The sequence below is a fragment of the Pavona decussata genome, unplaced genomic scaffold (assembly GCF_977016875.1).
Source record: "Pavona decussata unplaced genomic scaffold, jaPavDecu1.1 SCAFFOLD_100, whole genome shotgun sequence".
In the NCBI taxonomy this organism is placed as follows: domain Eukaryota; kingdom Metazoa; phylum Cnidaria; class Anthozoa; order Scleractinia; family Agariciidae; genus Pavona; species Pavona decussata.
Window position 1 is genome coordinate 1781771 of NW_028145515.1, and position 20769 is coordinate 1802539.

General features: G+C 38.6%; 1 protein-coding gene across 1 annotated transcript; it reads right to left on the bottom strand.

Moving 5' to 3' along the window:
- Nucleotides 1-16236: 16236 nt before the first annotated feature.
- Nucleotides 16237-17223, bottom strand: LOC146472280 (histamine H2 receptor-like). Its single transcript, XM_085119536.1, has one exon. It carries the CDS (start codon nucleotides 17221-17223, stop codon nucleotides 16237-16239), a length of 987 nt encoding a protein of 328 aa, XP_084975662.1.
- Between the last annotated feature and the right edge of the window lie 3546 nt (nucleotides 17224-20769).

Below are 20769 nucleotides of genomic sequence, written 5' to 3' on the forward strand. Positions count from 1 at the left end.
CATGTTAATTCTTTAGGGCAGTATTTCTTGTATCGGAGCTACCGGGGCGCCATCCTGATGCTTTGGGTATTCTTAGGTCATAGGCGATTTCACCACACCCCCTTTTATGTCTATTGTTTTGTGCTTATCAAACATTCCGCTTTTAGCATGGATGAACATGTAGTCTCTTTCATTTTACTGCACTTTCATTTGTGTTTAATGTCATATATTGTATTTTGTTTTTTTTATAAGGCACGTTTTTCTTGTTATGTTTACCTTCGAGGTTTCGCCCCCAAGGTTGTTATTATTATTATTAACCTTCGAGGTTTTGCCCTCAAGGTTGTTCTTATTATTGTTTACCTTCGAGGTTTCGCCCTCAAGGTTATTATTATTATTCTTTACCTTCGAGGTTTCGCGCTAAAGGTCATTGTTCTTATTTACCTTCGAGGTTTTGCCCTCAAGGTTATTATTATTATTTACCTCCGAGGTTTCGCCCTCAAGATTGTTATTATGATTATTTACCTTCGAGGTTTCACCCTCAAGTTTGTTATTATTATTATTTACCTTCGAGGTTTTGCCGTCAAGGTTGTTATTATGATTATTTACCTTCGAGTTTTCACCCTTAAGTTTGTTATTATTATTATTTACCTCCGAGGTTTCGCCCTCAAGGTTGTTATTATGATTATTTACCTTCGAGTTTTCACCCTCAAGTTTGTTATTATTATTATTTACCTCCGAGGTTTCGCCCTCAAGATTGTTATTATGATTATTTACCTTCGAGTTTTCACCCTTAAGTTTGTTATTATTATTATTTACCTCCGAGGTTTCGCCCTCAAGATTGTTATTATGATTATTTACCTTCGAGTTTTCACCCTCAAGTTTGTTATTATTATTATTTACCTCCGAGGTTTCGCCCTCAAGATTGTTATTATGATTATTTACCTTCGAGGTTTCACCCTCAAGTTTGTTATTATTATTATTTACCTTCGAGGTTTTGCCCTCAAGGTTGTTATTATGATTATTTACCTTCGAGTTTTCACCCTTAAGTTTGTTATTATTATTATTTACCTCCGAGGTTTCGCCCTCAAGGTTGTTATTATGATTATTTACCTTCGAGTTTTCACCCTCAAGTTTGTTATTATTATTATTTACCTCCGAGGTTTCGCCCTCAAGATTGTTATTATGATTATTTACCTTCGAGGTTTCACCCTCAAGTTTGTTATTATTATTATTTACCTTCGAGGTTTCGCCCTCAAGGTTGTTATTATGATTATTTACCTTCGAGTTTTCACCCTCAAGTTTGTTATTATTATTATTTACCTTCGAGGTTTTGCCCTCAAGATTGTTATTATGATTATTTACCTTCGAGTTTTCACCCTTAAGTTTGTTATTATTATTATTTACCTTCGAGGTTTTGCCCTCAAGGTTGTTATTATGATTATTTACCTTCGAGGTTTCACCCTCAAGTTTGTTATTATTATTATTTACCTTCGAGGTTTTGCCCTCAAGGTTGTTATTATGATTATTTACCTTCGAGGTTTCACCCTCAAGTTTGTTATTATTATTATTTACCTTCGAGGTTTCGCCCTCAAGATTGTTATTATGATTATTTACCTTCGAGGTTTCACCCTCAAGTTTGTTATTATTATTATTTACCTTCGAGGTTTTGCCCTCAAGGTTGTTATTATGATTATTTACCTTCGAGTTTTCACCCTTAAGTTTGTTATTATTATTATTTACCTCCGAGGTTTCGCCCTCAAGGTTGTTATTATGATTATTTACCTTCGAGTTTTCACCCTCAAGTTTGTTATTATTATTATTTACCTCCGAGGTTTCGCCCTCAAGATTGTTATTATGATTATTTACCTTCGAGTTTTCACCCTTAAGTTTGTTATTATTATTATTTACCTCCGAGGTTTCGCCCTCAAGGTTGTTATTATGATTATTTACCTTCGAGTTTTCACCCTCAAGTTTGTTATTATTATTATTTACCTCCGAGGTTTCGCCCTCAAGATTGTTATTATGATTATTTACCTTCGAGGTTTCACCCTCAAGTTTGTTATTATTATTATTTACCTTCGAGGTTTTGCCCTCAAGGTTGTTATTATGATTATTTACCTTCGAGTTTTCACCCTTAAGTTTGTTATTATTATTATTTACCTTCGAGGTTTCGCCCTCAAGATTGTTATTATGATTATTTACCTTCGAGGTTTCACCCTCAAGTTTGTTATTATTATTATTTACCTTCGAGGTTTTGCCCTCAAGGTTGTTATTATGATTATTTACCTTCGAGTTTTCACCCTTAAGTTTGTTATTATTATTTACCTTCGAGGTTTCGCCCTCAAGGTTATTACATTATTTACCTTCGAGGTTTTGCCCTCAAGGTTGTTTTCTTTACCTTCGAGGTTTCGCCCTCAAGGTTATTATCATTATTTACGGTTGAGGTTTTGCCCTCAAGGTTGTTTTCTTTACCTTCGAGGCTTCGCCCTCGAGGTTGTTTTATTTACCTTCGAGGTTTCGCCCTCAAGGTTGTGTTAATTTTGCCTCTGAGGCTTTGCCCTCTGTTTTCTTTTGGGCCTTTATAGGGCTTGCTGGTGCGTCGACTTTTTGTCTGACATGGCTTGTCCCTCCCCACTGATTATTATTATTATCATTTACCTTCGAGGCTTCGCCCTCAAGGTTGTTATTATTATTTACCTTCGAGGTTTCGCCCTCAAGGTTTTTATTATCATTATTTACCTTCGAGGTTTCGCCCTCAAGGTTGTTTTATTTGCCTTCGAGGTTTCGCCCTCAAGGTTGTTTTATTTACCTCCGAGGCTTCGCCCTCAAGGTTGTTTTATTTACCTTTGAGGCTTCGCCCTCAAGGTTGTTTTATTTACCTTCGAGGCTTCGCCCTCAAGGTTGTTTTATTTACCTTCGAGGCTTCGCCCTCAAGGTTGTTTTATTTACCTTCGAGGTTTCGCCCTCAAGGTTGTTTTATTTACCTCCCTCAAGGTTGTTTTATTTACCTTTGAGGCTTCGCCCTCAAGGTTGTTTTATTTACCTTCGAGGCTTCGCCCTCAAGGTTGTTTTATTTACCTCCGAGGCTTCGCCCTCAAGGTTGTTTTATTTACCTCCGAGGCTTCGCCCTCAAGGTTGTTTTATTTACCTTTGAGGCTTCGCCCTCAAGGTTGTTTTATTTACCTTCGAGGCTTCGCCCTCAAGGTTGTTTTATTTACCTTCGAGGCGGCGCCCTCATGGTTGGTTTATTTACCTTCGAGGCTTCGCCCTCAAGGTTGTTTTATTTACCTTTGACGCTTCGCCCTCAAGGTTGTTTTATTTACCTTTGACGCTTCGCCCTCAAGGTTGTTTTATTTTCTTTCGAGGCTTCGCCCTCAAGGTTGTTTTATTTACCTCCGAGGCTTCGCCCTCAAGGTTGTTTCATTTACCTTCGAGGCTTCGCCCTCAAGGTTGTGTTAATTTTGCCTCTGAGGCTTTGCCCTCTGTTTTCTTTTGGGGCCTTTATAGGGCTTGCTGGTACGTCGACTTTTTGTCTGACATGGCTTGTCCCTGCTCACTGATTACTATTATTTTATTTAGTTATTTAGTTACGATTCCATCCTTAATTTTATTGTTTACAGTGCTTCAGTTTCTGCCGTTATTTAAGTTCTCTTTGCAGTCATGCCACCTAAACGTTCCACCAGGCTTTCAGCCGCTTCTGCTCAACCGCCTGTGGCCAAAAGGCAGAAGAGAGGCCGACAACCAGCTGCAGTGGCCTCAAGCACCGAGGATGTCCATTTGGAACCCGCAGCTGCCGAGGTGTCTCCGGCGGCAACTGCCCTTCCTCCTGAGTTGCTGGACCAACTTGTTACTAGGGTTGCTGATGACGTTTCGCGCCGCATGTCTAGTACGGGTGGTGTCCCTCAAACCGCAGACGCTTTAACTGAGGTTCTCCCCATTCACTGCATCTTTACCCGCTAGCAGTTCTCTGGTCCAGGACTCGATCACCGCTGTCCAAATGACCCGGACAGGCACAGACTTTTAGACGTTTGGCTCCAACTCCCATGGATCACTGCCCAACAGAGATTCCCCTGTATCTGCAGCCTCAGAATTGGCAGCCATATATAGTCTCAACCCTTATGAAATCAAGCCTGCAGCCATCATCCCTTCCTACTTACCAAAGGGCTTGGAAACTATTCTGCGGGCTCAACCCGGCACGTTACAAGGGGCACAGTTTTAGGATCGGGGCTGCTTCTTATGCTGTAGATCGGGGTTTGTCTGATACCCAGATACGGATCTTGGGCAGATGGAAGTCTAATGTCTTTCATAGGTATATTCGCATCCCTTCAGTATCAACCTAGTAATTTTTGTTGCACGACCTACGCTTGCCGTGTCTTTTTTACTCGACACATATGAAACTGATTCGCCAGGGCAGCAGTTTTCATGTTTCTCGAGTTTCCTAGTGTTACCAAGTGAGAATTCTTAACTATGTTGGTAATTACGAGAAGCTTATTGGGCTGTTATCATTTTTAACTCGTGAATGCGCGCATGCGCAATGAACGAGTTATAGCGATAGCTGACTCTCGACTTGGTCGGTCGATCAGTCGATCAGTCGGTTTTGTCGTTAACTTTCGGGCGTGCGCAGTGAATGAGTTTTAAATTCAATTAGTGGAAAAAAACACGCGAACATTTGTTGTTCACGGCGCATCAGGAAATTCTTATTCAATATGTAGAGAATAATTTGACGATCATTTAGTGCAAGAATGGAGATTTTTCGTTCAATCTGAGCAAAGTTACAAGTTTTTTTCAGTTTTTCAGAAAGTCCGGGGTCGTAAACTCAATTAGTGAAAAAAAAAAAACGTGAAAATTTTTTTTCACGACGCGTCAGAATTCTCTCATTCATTCTGTAGAGAATAATTTGACAATCATTTCAGTGTAAGAATGGAGATTTTTCGTTGAATCTGAGCAAAGTTATAGGTTTTTTCGTTTTTTTCTACAAAGTGCGGTTTCTTTTAAGAATTAAAAATAATTTAATTTAGAAATAATTTAATTAAAAAATAATTTAATTTGTCAGTTTTCACGCGAAAGCGGAACGTGCCATGTCACGCATCATTGACGTCGTAAACAAAATTATGCAAATTTCTGGTGAAATGAACACTTTAAGATCTTGTCAGCTTCACAGGGAAAAAATGTTTCATTTTCGAAATTTACAACTGGAAATTTATGGGAAAGCAAAAGGACGCGGTCGATAAATAATTCTTATTTAGCAAGAGCTTGTCATAGTTCATTATTTTTACTTGAGGATTGCGTGGACTGAACTCCAAAGGAAAAATTTCACGCATTTATGTCGGGCATGAAATGTAATGCGATACTTTGTTGAACATATTTTCCTTTGTGAGATCGGCTTGCCCTACAGTAATTTTGTAATTTTAATTCCCAAAAAAACTTCACTTACCCATCGGGCAAGTGATGGTTAGAATCCACTAGCCCGATCGCGAAATCCAGTAGCCCCGGACTATCGGGGACACGAATTTGCATGACGTAGCTGCACATGGCGTGCTCCTATGAACTTTGAATAAAAAAAACACGTTAGTTTTTTTAATCGGCGCATCAGAATAATCGGCTTATTCAATCTGTACAGAATAATTTGACAATCATTTTAATAGTACAAGAATGGTCATTTTTCGCTACATAATCGGGCAAAGATATAATTTCTGTTAGCTTTTGAGGAAGTTTCCGTAGCCGTCTAAATTTCAATTACTATGTGTCATCTGCATTCACGAGTTGGCTCACAGGAGCCTTTGATTCATTATGGTTGTTTAATAACAATTTCCTTGATATTTATGGCTGATTAGCAAGGGCAGCAGTCTACATATCTCCTGCTGTTAAAGTGTTAATGTTATTCTCTATAACCATTACAATCATGAGATTCATAATTTGATACTCTTCCTTGCTTGGAATTATGTAACTGATATTATGTTCCAGTAATATTGCTCGCCGGGGGTTATGGAACTGATTAGCAAGGGCAGCAGTTTCCATATCTCCAGTAATTCCAGGTCTATATTGAACTGATTAGCAAGGGCAGCAGTCTCAATATTTTCCCATTTTCTTTGATTCAGTTTCCTTGCTTAGTTGCATTGGTTTATTTTGAACTGTCTAGCCGTGTTAATGTTCGCCAGTTATATTATCCATTGTAGGTTTTAGTCATATTGCTTGCTTGGACATATGGTACTGATTAGCAGGGGCAGCAGTACCATATCTCCAGTAATTCAAGGTCTATATTGGACTGATTAGCAAGGGCAGCAGTCTCAATATTTTCCTTTACATCAGGCAGTGTCGATTGTACCAGTATCTTTGCACGAATGTGAGCCGTTTTCCAAACTTTTTGTGAGTGCTGTATTTCCTAGGGTGGGGCAGCATCATCATTTTCATAATGATGCTTTTGGCGTTTTGGTTACCCTCACCTTTACTGGGCCAAAACATTTTTAACACATTGTAATTGCCCCCGCAGGGTTTTGGCCCAGAGGCCAAAACCCAAGGAGGCACCCTAGGATTCCCCGCGTGTATACACATAAGGAATTTCAAAATGTAAGAAAGTAAGTACTGTAAGTAAATTTGTTAGTATGCGAAAAAAATCTCGATTTGATCAAACTAGGCGCGCACTGTCGTCTCGGGTAATATTTCATCAAGCGCGCAAGGTGCTGTCGGGTAGCTGTCATTCTGCAACCACGAGGTCTTCGAGCAGCATTTGACGGTCTTGCGAGCAACTGTTTGCGTTTCGTCGTCCTCTAGCAGCATTTCGAGTTCTTTCTAGCAGTGTTTCAAGGTCTTGCAACCACGAGTTCGCATTTCGCCATCATTTAGCATCATTTCAACCACGAGTTCGCGTTTTGCCATCTTCTAGCAGCGTGTCAAGGTCTTGCAACCACGAAGACACGTTTCGCCATCTTCTGCATCTTTAGCAGCCTTTCAAACCACGAGTTCAAATCTTCGAGCAGCGTTTCGCAGACGATCGCAGAAGATGGAACCATGTTCTATCTCTTGCGATCGTCTGCGATCATCTGCGATCAATTGCGATTTTTGCGATCATATGGAAACCAAAGTCTCGAGTTCTCTCCCACGATTCAACGCTCGTGCGTTCCGACGATTGTAGGAACGGTCTACGTTATGAATGTGTTTATTATCGCAGCCGCAAAGATTTTAACGACTGCGATCGTCTGCGATCATATGGAAACCAGCCTTTATATCAACTGATTTATGGATAATATCAGGTAATTATGCATACAATACGTTGCTGTTTCACAAAACAAAACTGTATGACTGTTATAGATTTCAATGTCAAATTTACAGATAAATATGCTAACCAGTTACATGGATGTTAACTTCAATAAATATTCAAACGTTTCTTTTTTAAAATTCGTATGCACAGTATTTATATCCAGTAAAAACCATATACAGGTGTTAAACAGATCGTCAAAAGCGGGGGCAGCTCTAGTGAAAACTATTACTAGTGTTATATGAAGTATGAATTGGTTATTTTAATAAAAGCGGCTTTGGGGCTTTCCCTCAGCCATTTTACTCCAAATGTTTTGTGTGAGAGTAAAATTATTGTGCCCAGTAAACGAGCTCAGTCTATACAGCACTCACTAGATAAGTTTATAGGAGAAGCCCAGGGGGAAAAACATAAATAAAATATTTGCCTGCAAATAGAATTTTTATGTTTTTCTCTCTGGTCTTGTTGCTCGTTACAGTCACTTGGTATTGCGTGACACGGTATAGGGGTGGAGGGGAAGGTCATTACATCACAACCCCTCAAGGCGAAATGCTTGCTTGGTGACCTCGCGATCGGTCGTGGTCGTGCATTCACGCAGCTTTTTCATCGAGTGAAGACATTCATTTGAACTCCCACCTCCTCCCCTTGTACCAGTCCACCTCTGTTATGTTCATAAAGACTGTTAGGGCGTTTTGGTTGCCCTCACCTTTACTGGGCCAAAATATTTTTAACATATTGTAATGTTATATGAAGTATGAATTGGTTATTTTAATAAAAGCGGCTTTGGGGCTTTCCCTCAGCCATTTTACTCCAAATGTTTTGTGTGAGAGTAAAATTATTGTGCCCAGTAAACGAGCTCAGTCTATACAGCACTCACTAGATAAGTTTATAGGAGAAGCCCAGGGGGAAAAACATAAATTAAACTTATACTTTTTCATTTACCGTCCAATTTTAAACCAAACCAATTAGTGACGGACTTTTTTTTTCATTTGATGAGTTGAGCTTAATTATTGCTTGTCAAATTATCATTGCATTGTTTCATCTTCTCCAAAGTCCCTGCCAAACGTCAATTGTTAAGTTTTTTAATTAAATTTCAGTAGTTCATTGTCCTTAACACCGCCTGCCTAGATAAGCTCGCTATTTGCAGGCGGTGTTCATTGTAAGTAACTTTTTGGAAAACTTAATAACCTTGAAAACCTAGTAGATTGGCGGTTCATCTTTATACCTCAATAATTTGCCGCTTAGTGTGACAAGTTTTGCTCTTCAGCGTTTTTTAAGAACACTGCAAGGCACTTTTACTCCATATTTTTCCAACGATAAAACAAAAACACAAGACTCAAACTGTAGCCCCCAATGCAATCGTTAAGAATTTCGTATAACCCTCTTCCAGGAAAAAGACTACTACGTGGGAGGCTATCAAACCAATGCCCAGATGATCTTTTGATGTTATCACTGTCTCTAGAGGAAATAACGAGAAATTTTCATTTAATTTTTAATAAAAAAAAATTAGAAGAAGAATAATAAAGCGGAAACTACTTCTGGATAAAAGCGAGGAAAAAAATCTTAATCAAGTTTTCAATTAGTAGGTCAAACTCTAAAGATTTTGTTTTCTTTCTTCAAGAATTCTGTCTCTTAAATTTACAAAGATAACAGGTTTTAAAAACTGTGTGCGTACAATGTTGCTTAAAATCTTTAAAAAAACCAAATAATTTCTATCCCATCAATTGGGCGAAGATTATTTTAGACGGGCCCAGGTCTTTCGCACTCTCGCTGTGCGGAGCGTTATTTTGCATAATACCAACCCATAGAGGCTTTAACAAGAAGGTATATAGTCAGTAAACAGAATCGCTTCATTACAACGCGGTGAAATACGGAGGAAAATACAGTAGACACCACGGCTATCTCTGATACAGTTATTATACCACACCAGACTGACTCCCACCAATCAGAGTGCAAGAAAAACACTATCTACCGGTTTATTGTTTATTAAACATGAAATAACCATCGCTTTTCGTTGAAATATTCTCTTGATAAGTAATGTCATCAATTATCATGTACCTTATTCTTACTAATTTTCGCGCGAAATTAATTTCGCGAAAATTCGGGAGCCGAATTTCGGGAGTATTAATTTTCGCTATTGCAAGAAAAATTAGAGTACCTGCGTGCTTCTAAAGTGTACTAAATTTACGATTTTTTTCAGTGTTTTATTATTTTTTTTTTAAACCCTAAGCTGTGGGAACTTGTCACAAAGAGTAAGGAAATACTGGAAAGATACAAAAATGGAAACTAAAGAGGTACTGTACTGACTGTACTAAAGAGATTTTGGCCGAATTACAAGTTGAAGAAAAAAGTGAGTAGGAGAAAGAGTGCTAGTCGTAAACAAGACCGGAAAGATGTTTTCAAGGACAGGTAGTCACAGTTTTAATTGAGAACAGTTCACCACAAGGCCAGGTTAACTTAGTTAAAAGGCTTTTTGTCGCAAGTCGTAATAACTCAAAATTTGAAAAACAGGGCACAAGTATGAAACAAATTCAAATTCATATATCAAAATAACAAAAACCTGGTGGTGGTGGGAATAACTTGAAATAATCCTAATAAATCTGCAACTAAAATTAACGGACACCAGAATGTAATCTACTTTCATTTCTTTTGGCTGTTGGAACGAAATCATTGTTTGGCTCCTTTCCTAACATCAATGAAGACCCGGGTTGATAAAAGAAGACACAAACAGAAGTATCATCGGCACCTCTAATGAAACTGATACTTCGAGAGATCCTTCACTACTACTTGAACTGACATACAACTCAGTAGAGATAACAAAAAGCAACTGAAACAGAAATAAAAGAGACCTGTTACGCCACAAAATGTAATAACTGACACAAAATGTAATAGTAACGCAAAATGTAATAACTTTTGACGCAAAATGTAATAGTAACGCAAAATGTAATAACTTTTGACGCAAAATGTAATAACTTTGTTAACGCAAAATGTAATAACTTTTGACGCAAAATGTAATACCAGGAAGTAACGCAAAATGTAATAGTATTTTCAGTCGGTCTTTACAGTATGTTGGGAGGGGAGGAACACAGCATCTGCGATGCTGCATTTTACCCGGAGGTTGACTTTGATTATTTTTCTGCAGATATTTGATTTCTGCTGATTCAAATTGCATCAAAAAAGAAGTACGCGATGATTGACCATTTTAAAAGTCATTTCCCACGCTAAATAAAGCCGCGGTAAATTTACCGTTGTAACATGCGGTTACACGTGAATTGTTTATTATGGTAAATTAGTCGCTCTTACGGCTTCATTCGAGCTACAATAGCTGTAGGGGAAATAATCGCTGGCAATATGGCAAGATTTAATGTTACCAAGGACGGCGGAACATTTTCCAAGTTGTGGTGGTGGCGGGGGGAGTGACTGGTAACATGAATTGAGGAAGCTGAAGAAATTCTTCTTCTCTTTCCTGTAACTTCCATCTTAACGTGAAATCTGATATATCAACAATAGCGCGAAGCAAAAGAGGCTTGTTTAAATTAACATTTTTTTGTTGCGGCTTCGTGTTGGTTTCAAATGAAATATCGTGATTGCCTTTCTTGCCTTGGGTATCGAAAAACCCTATTTATTTACCACGTTTAATGTTATGGGAGCTTTTTTTATTCTTTTTGACATATCAATGGATATTCTCCATGGTAAGTTTATCTCGGGAAAGTACGGTGACATGCACCACACCAAATTTCTAACGGGAAAAGGATCATTTACCACGGTAAAATACAATGACAAATTTGCCGGGCAACGCACTTTTGATTGGCTCAGAGCCGCAGTGGAAAAAACTTGAGTTTGCCCAGCAACGCAGTTTTGATTGGTGTTTATGTTTAGAAAGTTGAAGCTAAATACCACGTTACTTTACTGTCTGGACAAATATCATTGCTATTATATGTCCTGCTAAGATCGACCATGAAAACTCTCTTGTGTTCCGCGTTTCTTCTTGTAACTATTGCAAACAATGTGCTTGATATACATGCTATATCTTCACTTGACGACGAGACATACAGCACTTTTCTTGAGCTACTGAAAGGAGAATTTAACGTCCCATTGCAACAAAGGAGCACGAAGAAGAAATCTGCTATCGTACGCTTTTGGCGGAACCGTGGCTATTTATCTCTTCATAGAGGCAACATATGCTTTGATGGTAAGCCAGTTTTAAGTCAACTGTATCGAAAGTAGTAGCGAAAACTTTCAAAGAAACTAAAGGATCTGGTGTGAGAAAACTCTACCACCATTTAAAAGACGTATGCAGTGGCGTGGGTGAAAGAGATGTAAGATGTGTGCTTGGAAAGTCTCGTTTGCATCAACGGCTAAACGTACGATTTCAAAACAAAGCTATTCTAAAGCCAATACGAGCTAGAACTGTCCAATCCCGTCATCAAGTGGACTTCTAAAGTATGGAAAGTACTCCTGTAAAGAGAAGGGGAAGAGCCTTTAAATATGTGCTGTCATTACTGGATGTGTTTAGCCGGTACCACTGGCTTGTTCCACTGGAAGGAAAAAGAAGCAGCTCGATCGCAAAGGCAATGTCTACAATTTACAAAGAGCATGGTCCTCCCCGTGTCCTTCAACATGATCAGGGACGGGAATTCGACGGTGCGGTTAAAAAAATTGTGCAGTAAACTCGGTATTAAAATAATTAAAGGGCGTCCATACCACCCACAATCACAGGGAAAAATCGAACGGTCCCACAGATCGTTTAAGAAGAGGGTGATGTATGACTTATTGTCTATGAGCAAGACTGGGGTTAACTGGGTAAAATGCTTACCGGATTATGCAAGAACTTTGAATTGTGAACCAAAGGAGGAGTTACCTTGGAAGTCCCCTTTGAAGTGTATTACGGACGGAAACCCTTCAGAAAAAATTATATACCAGGGGCCTCTACAGCACAAGAATGGAACGTTGACGAAGAAGAGTACGAACGATTGACGTTGTCGGTTCCTAAAGATTACAAGTCCCATGAACTACAAATAACGAGAATTCGCAAGGCCGCCGCATTGGCCAGTAAGAGATGCGAGACTCGGATGATTAAAAAAGGACTGAGGAACAATCTTCCATCAGCTTATGACATTGGAGAAAAGGTTCTTATTCGTTACCCGACGGCGAAGAAGTTATGTAGTAAGAGATGTGTCTTACCATCTAGAGTACTTAAAGGGAATTTGCGCACTTGCAAATACAAAGTGAAATTTACATATCCGGCCAAGTCTTCAAATACCTTAAGAAAATGGATTTCCGTCAATGATATAACAAGCACAACAATGAATAAAGAACATGAAAAGAAAAAACTTGCCCGCAAAGCAGCAAGAAGAAACACAGAAAAAAACACTTTATTCCTTTCTCAAATGAAAGAAAGAAATTCACCGACATGCAGTCTAAGATTCATTTCTTAATTAGCTTTGACAGTTGCCAAAGACGGCAACTGTCAGTTTTCTGCAGTATGCCATGAACTTATGAAAATGGGCATGTTCCGGTCAGCAAAAACATTAAGAAAGGAGATAGTGTTGTTTCTAGAATCAAATCCAAACTCTGCAGATGGTACTCCATTAGAATTTTTCTCTGGGGTACCATGGACGCAGTATCTACAATCAATGGCACGTAATGGAACTTATGGCGACCATATAACCCTGCAAGCCATAGCTAATCTATTTAACGTGCAGCTTGTAATCTACTCCACACTCGGTACTTTGGCTACCCAGACAGTTACCCCTGTGAATGGGTGTCCAATTGCCACCTTTTATTTAGGCCATTTTGCAGAAGGAGCTAGGGAGCATTACGTGTGTTTGGTGGACGATAGACAAGAGACAAAAGCTGCAAACGAGCTAAATGTTTCCCACTCTCTCATGGACGAAGCAGAGGTCCCGCATGGCAATAGAGAAACTGAGAAAGACGACGATGATGATGACGACGCCAGAGATAAAAATTGCGAAACGCAAGCGCACGAAAAGGTAGACGAAGCTGAAAGTGTTCCTTACCTTAATCCGGATGTTTTAGGAAAAGTTATTAAAGCAACATTGAAGACATCTCCACAAATGCGTCAGACTCTAAGGGCTGTTTCAAGATTTTTTCAGCGAGTTGTGGACAGTGTTCCCCTTCCCCAGATTTACATTCCAGGGTTAGAAGACTATTCCGATATACGCCACGTCAGCTTGCGGAGGATTATAAAAATGAAAGGAAAGAACAGTGGTGCAGTAATTGCATTAAGGCAACTTATTAACTCTAGTAACTGGGCAAACACCTGGATAAGCCTTGTTGCTTGCGGCTTAGGATGGTTTGCAGTATCAAAAATTGACTGGAAAAAAATTAATCTGTCTTCCTTGCCGGTTCAGCCAGTTGCACTGGTAGTTAAAATTTAAGTTTAAGATGCTAAAGGTTCAGTTATAGTTAAGTTATGTGTATGACTGAGGGCTTTCAGATTGTGGACGATTGGATCAAAGACAGCGGTTCATCGTTAGATTATGTACTGACAAATCTCTATAACTAAAGAGTTGAAGTTTCTGTTAAAAGCATTTTAATTGTTGTTTGACATGTAAAGAACTTTTTTTGTTACTGTTCGTTGCTCCGTTGGTTTGAAAACAACAATGTCTGGTGATTCGCAATAAAACTATCTTCGTTTAGTTCAGTTTCAAAACAGATTTGTCACTTGGATAATCCTTTGATCCTCAGTGAAGCTCGGCAGAAATCAAATATTTGCAGACAAATAATCAAAGTCAACCTCCAGGTAAAACGCAACATCGCAGATGCTGTGTTCCTCCCCTCCAAACATACTGTAAAGACCGACTGAAAATACTATTACATTTTGCGTTACTTCCTGGTATTACATTTTGCGTCAAAAGTTATTACATTTTGCGTTAACAAAGTTATTACATTTTGCGTCAAAAGTTATTACATTTTGCGTTACTATTACATTTTGTGTCAAAAGTTATTACATTTTGCGTTACTATTACATTTTGTGTCAAAAGTTATTACATTTTGCGTTACTATTACATTTTGTGTCAGTTATTACATTTTGTGGCGTAACAGAGACCTCTCCAAGTTCTTCTTCCGTCGAGAAAACTTATGTGGCCGTGCACGATCTGCTTGGACTTGTTGTTGATGGCGACGAATAATTCGAATAACTTTAAAATACGCAACTAAAAGGCTAAAAGGCAAAGAGTTGCTGTTGATATAATTGAATATTGAACTCAAATTCAGGGTTACCCTTCATGATTTCGATTGCCCTAAAAAGTACATCAGGAATTGAAATGAGGAATGGGCACGTTTAAGGCAACAAGCCAGGATACGACGTCACCAAGGATCTTTGGGTCATATGCATCCGTTGTTCAACTTTCATGAGAATTAATTAACTAAAAATTTAATACGTGACTCACAAAACCTCGCGAAGCTAGGGCTGGGATGACAGTTGATTTGAAGTGAAAAAATTTGCTAAGGCAGCTAGAACTAGTATGAATTGTCTCCCTCTTTATGATAGTGATTAAGAGGAAAGTGTGCCCTTTGAATAGTCCGACCCTTGTGGGCGTTGTGTGATCACACCCACTCTGTGCATATTAGCAGGACGCTAGGGATGCACCATTAGAAATTATTTTGGTAGTGAAAGGGTTAGTAAAAGTGTACTATACTTTGCAAATGATATTTAACAGAGAGTTCTCAGAAGATGGTACACATACATGTAGCTCATCTTTTTCCTCCTCCCTCCCCCCCCCCCCCCCCCCGTACCTTCCATTGTAATCATTAATTGAAACTCAGAAAGTACAATATTTGTTATAGTTGCAACTGCTTTATTTGCATAAAACGAATATGTACTGATTACATGTGATTGTGGTTGCTTTGAAGAAGAAAATTTCAGTTGGCAGTGTGGGAAGTGATTGTAATATTAAGTGATGTAATTTACTCTTTGTCATGATTGGTCAGTGATCATGAATAGTTGTGAGGCAAGACTGGGGGATTTGAATGGATAAGAAATTTCTAGATTTTCGTGAAAAAATTCATTCCCCTTGAGTCTCATCTGGTGACTATTCAGTAACCAATTTCTTTGACTGGACTCTGGATGCAAAATCTTGATATTGACCAAAAAGTACTAAATGACAAAAGTTATGTCTCTACATTAAACTGCAATTCTGTTGTCACTTACCTGGCAGAAGATGTTACAATGTAAAGATTAATGTTTATGCTACATGTTCACCGGCATTACTAGCTGAACTAAGATGTATGAAATAAATGTTATGTGAAATTAAATTCCTTATTCTTTCAACTTCCAAACGACGGGACAGTACGTAATGGGAATAAAATAAGCTGCACTGTAATCTCCAGTGGCGTCTATATGGTCTGTTGCTCAAATCCCTGCAATCAGCAGCCATACACGGCCACACACTGCAATGTCTACAATGGTGTTTTAAAGCAATCAAGTCCAAAAAGGAAATTAATCAGTTTCTGTTTTGCTCCTGTCGACATTGCCTCATTCTCCCCTTTCAGATTCGAAAGTTTTAGCATCATATTGGCAATCACAATTTGAAGGAAAAAACGAATTCAGTTTATTACATCTGCATTTAATCAGTGCTACTAATGTCTTAGCGATTCAAGTTTAATGAACCAAATGGAAGATTTAAATTACAGTCTTCTCCTTATTACATGCGCTTGTTCGGTTACTGCTATCCATGTCCTAGTAGATCAAATCACCTGGCATAAAAGTTTGGACATTAAGTCATTTTCAATATTTGATTCAAATATTTATCTTGTTGGGAGTACATTAAATTAAATACTATCAATAAGAACTGCAAAGTTTGCTAACTGAATAAAAGCGCCGAAGTCCTCAAGTATTTTCGTGGCGCATTTTAAAACAGAAATCGACTGAAGAAAAGAACAGCCCAGACGTTTAGATATCGTTTTCAAACTGTCGCACTTTTATTTCTTTTACGTTTAATCATCATAATCCTAGCTATGAAATATGCCTATCTGCAACTTTACATTTCTGTCAAATGTTCAGGGCAGAATAATTGTTTCACTCCACTCCGAACATCATTCATTCTCCAGAGAAGAAGACACGGGTTGAGGGACGAAGATAAAAATAAAAGCGTGGTCGTGATATCCAATGCCACTGATACTCCACGTGATTCGTCACCACCTACATAGACATACATCCCAGTGGAAATAATAAAAGGCACGAAACAGCCATAAAACAGGGCTAGAACGTACAGTATTGTGGACACGGACTTCTTGTACTTCTCCAAGTTTATCGCCGCTTGACCAAAATGTTGAGATCGCTCATCCGCTCGAACTTGCTGTCGATGGCGACGAATAATTCGAAGGACCTTGAAATACGCAACAGAAGTGGTCGAAAGGCAAAGCAATGCTGCCGCCATTATCGTAGTATTGAATTCAAATGCAGGATTCCCCTTTATGGTTTCTATTGCTCTAAAAACTACAACGGGAATCGGAATGGCCAATAGTACGATAACGATAATATATCCACGAGATGATGTCACCAAAGACCTTCCAGTCATGTGCAGCCATCTTTCTACTCCTATCAGTGTTATAATAATAGCCGTGCTGGAGATAAAATAAGTTGCGCTGGCATCTCCAATGGCGTCCATTGTTATTAAACTCAATGGTCGGTTGCTAAAATTTCTGCAATCTAGCGCCAGGTAACGCAATTCTGTGAAAGCGGTGAATGGTTGGGCGATGAGACCAGTAGAAAAATCCGTAAACGCTAATCCACTCAGAAGAACTTTGAAAGGTGTTCTCTGGAAATTCCTCCTCCAAATCGCTGCCAAAATCAACGCATTTCCAACCACAGCCACCGGTGACAAAACAGCGATGATGATAGAAGACGACAACGATGATGCGTAGATGTAAGAGTCCATTTTTTCACCACCGTCTGTCGATCCATGATTAGGCTGGCAAAGATTATTTGGTGGCGAAAAATGAAATGTTGTGTTGTTGGCGGACATTTCCAGGAAAGGTTATCGCCGCTCGGAACCTTGGAAATCACAATATCACCGTTGTTGATTGAGAAAAGAGATGTCAACAAATGAAGGTGGAAAGTTTGTGTTTGGTAATAATATTATACAACCATTGTTATTTATATTTGCATTAAGTATTTACTGCCACTAGATCGGATGGAATATTACAGCTGGAAGCTCCGAAAGTGTAGAGAAAGTGAATAAAATACTTTTTAAGGTTACTTTCCTATAGGTTTTAGAAATAATTAAACAGGTGAATTTCTTATATTGTCTTGATTTCATGCTTTTTAATTCCACATGCAAATGCCGTTCAGTGTTAAATATTTCCCGCCTGTTTAGAATGGGCTTTTTTTAATTTCGTAGTGTTGTCCTTCCTTTGTCTTTAGAGACAATCAAAATGACTTCCAGGCGTTAATGTTGATAACAATGAAATATAAACAAAAATTTTATATTGTTTTTAAAAAAAAACTAAGAAAAAACGTAGGAAGATTTAAACTGAACTTTACCGTAGCTTTATAAAACATTTCAGCTGCTAGGAGAGTTATTGGAGACACGTAAATCACAAGGAATCCATGGGTTATCGAAGCATCATCTTTTAATAAATCTAGCAGACTCGAAAATTAATCAAGGTTTGTTTCTTTGAAGTCTTGCGTGGTGGCAACCAAGCAAATTATGCGGCAATGAAATAAAATTAATTATCTTTTATGTACTTTTAAGTTTCTGTTAATGTTTTCGTAGTTTATATGCGGTGAATTTCCACAAAGCGGTTAGGAAAGGCTTCGTGAAGGGAATAAATAGCTAAAGGGGATATTTATGGAGTGGAAAGCACGTCCGTACACCTATGTTACAATAATCGTTGCTTCGCCGTACCAGGCAGTCTACAGTTGACAAGGACTATCTAATTAATTAATTCAATCAGAGAAACAAATGAAAGCGAACCATGTAGAAAATAAAACATTAAACTTATTTCAGTTTGATTTGACAGCAATGATATATGAAGTTCCCTCAGTGTGTACCCTTCGCCTGAAATAGTTTTCGTTGATTAAAACAATAATTGCACCACTGACAGCAACTTAATTAAAAAGTCTTCTACTTCTACGGCAGGTGACGTGTGTGGCAGTGAAATTTGGTTTGCATTGTGCATATCTATCCAGCGAAAAGGAACATTTCTTCAACAAATTGAACAAAAATCCGAACCTTGAACATGTGGTCTAGGCTGAACAATTCATCCATGCTGTCCTTTCGTGAGGAGGAGCAATCTGACTTATTTAAGGATCCAAAATCGGGACCCATTTACACTTTCCTTCCCTTCATGACTTCAGTTGTTGTTGGATGCTCTTCTCTTGTGGCAGTTCTGGGGAACCTGTTAATCATGGCCGCGATCTGGATGAACCAGACGCTCAGGACGCCTTTTTACGTTCTTCTTTGTGGCTTGGCACTGACTGATTTTTTAACCGGACTTATCGGCGAGCCACTTTACCTTGTTTACAAACTAACTTACATTATACTGCATAAAAAATACACGATCTGGTTCTGCAGCAGCCACGTTGTACAGTTCTTTGGAGTATACTTTTGTTGGGTAACGTTTTTAATCATGACGTTCATGTCCGTTGAAAGATGGCTTCATATGGCTCGTTCGTCGCTTCTCACCGTGCACCGTGTATGTGTTATATTGTGCCTACTGATGTTGGCGCCTGTTCCAATTTCAGTAGCTGCGTTAATTCGACGTTTTCGACAAGACAAGTGCGTTCCCAACGACTTTGAAATTTTTACAGAATGCCTCGCTGTATTCTGTTTCGGAGTAACATCCTTAGGCTATTTCAAAGTATTCCCGATCAGTTCGCCAACATCAAAACCAAGTTCAAGCGAATAACCATGCACACAATTTTGGCCAATCGGCTATCGACCTTAAAAAATACAAAGAGTCGGTTTATACAATTTTCTACATACTAATACTGTTTTATTTTTGCTTTCTCCCCTCAACTTGTCTCTACTTATTGCGTGCTGTAGTAGAGTATAACTTTGAATTTCTCTTCATAGCTTCGGATGTGTCGATCGCGCTTGTCCTAGTCTCATCATCCATCAATCCGTTTCTGTACTGTTGGAGAATACGAGATATTCGCAATGGAGTGAAACACTTGATACGGACTAAAATATTTTTCATTTGCAAAAACGGTTAAATTTATAAAAAGATTTGAAAAAATGTCAAATACTTGTGAAATGTTCGTAACTGGTCTGACGCGGCGTTTCGTCTCCGTCAAGAGATTCTTCAGAGACCTTTTCAGAATTTTTAGGAAAACTCGTTGAGCATCACGCCGAAAGTCCCGTTCGCAGATTTAAGATGTTAGCAGTCCGGTCCTCTATCGCAGAAGGATTCCCAACCGCACGTACACGAGTTGAAAGTTATACAAAGAATTGAAAAATTATATTTCACATTTAGCAAAACTGTTACTGGCTCACAGCCTAAGTAATGATTTTTTGAACTGTGAGTCTAATCTACTTTTTTTTCCAGTTTATCAGTTACTTTATCAACTTTCTATATTGTATTTATTATTTTTATTCAATTCTCGGTTATTGTTGTTAATTTTGTATTGATGCACTGTTGTTATCGTAATTAATATTCAATCCAGAAGCTCCTTGAAAACCACTCTGCGGAGCTTTTTATAAGATATTCTTTGTTACTGTTATTACTAATGCTGATGACTCCAAGACACTCAAGAAGAAAATTTTAGGGGAGACTTCTCTCCGTATTTTCAATATACAAAGGAAACAAAACCTTTGGTACTGGTGTACCTTCCTCGATCTGTGCGCCGCAAACTTCATCCTTTAATAATCCGCTTTGTACACATATTTAAACAGGCGAAATCGAAAATCCCAAAACGAGATCACGTAATCAAATATACAAATCTGCGTAAATTTCATGCACTAACAAAAACAGAGCAATAGAAAGATGCAGAAATCTGGATTGATTGAGTCAGTGTTCAGAAACCGCAAAAAAAGCCTCAAGTGGGAGTTCAGTCTGGCGTAGTAGTAATAATTGTATAAGAAATGCAGATTATTCTCGAATGTATTTGATCTACTGTATTTTCCTCTTTGTACATATTACTGCGTTGTAATTATTACAAACGACCCTGTGTACAAACTAGTGAAAGCCTCTATGGGCAAGTATTATACAAAATGAAGCTCCACACAACAAGAGTGAGACAGAAGAACCATGGATTTACAGAGAAGAGCCTTTATCTGGCATCCGTCTCCACAAAGTGACTAAAATCGTATGTAGTCAGCTATTTTAATTAAACGTGGTCAGTCTTGTCAAAATGGCTCGAAGCTCTCATCAAACAACGTTAATTGAAAGGGTTGTGTTAACTATCGCTCTCTGTGATCTTAGTGGCCGCACCTACTTCATAAGTAATTAAGTATCAGGAAGTGTGTGTACCTATTTTCCTTTTTACTTGGCGAGGGGGGTGGAGGAATACTCGTCAGTCAGTGCGTCAACAAAATAAAAAAAAATATGTAATCCACTTTGTCTTCTGG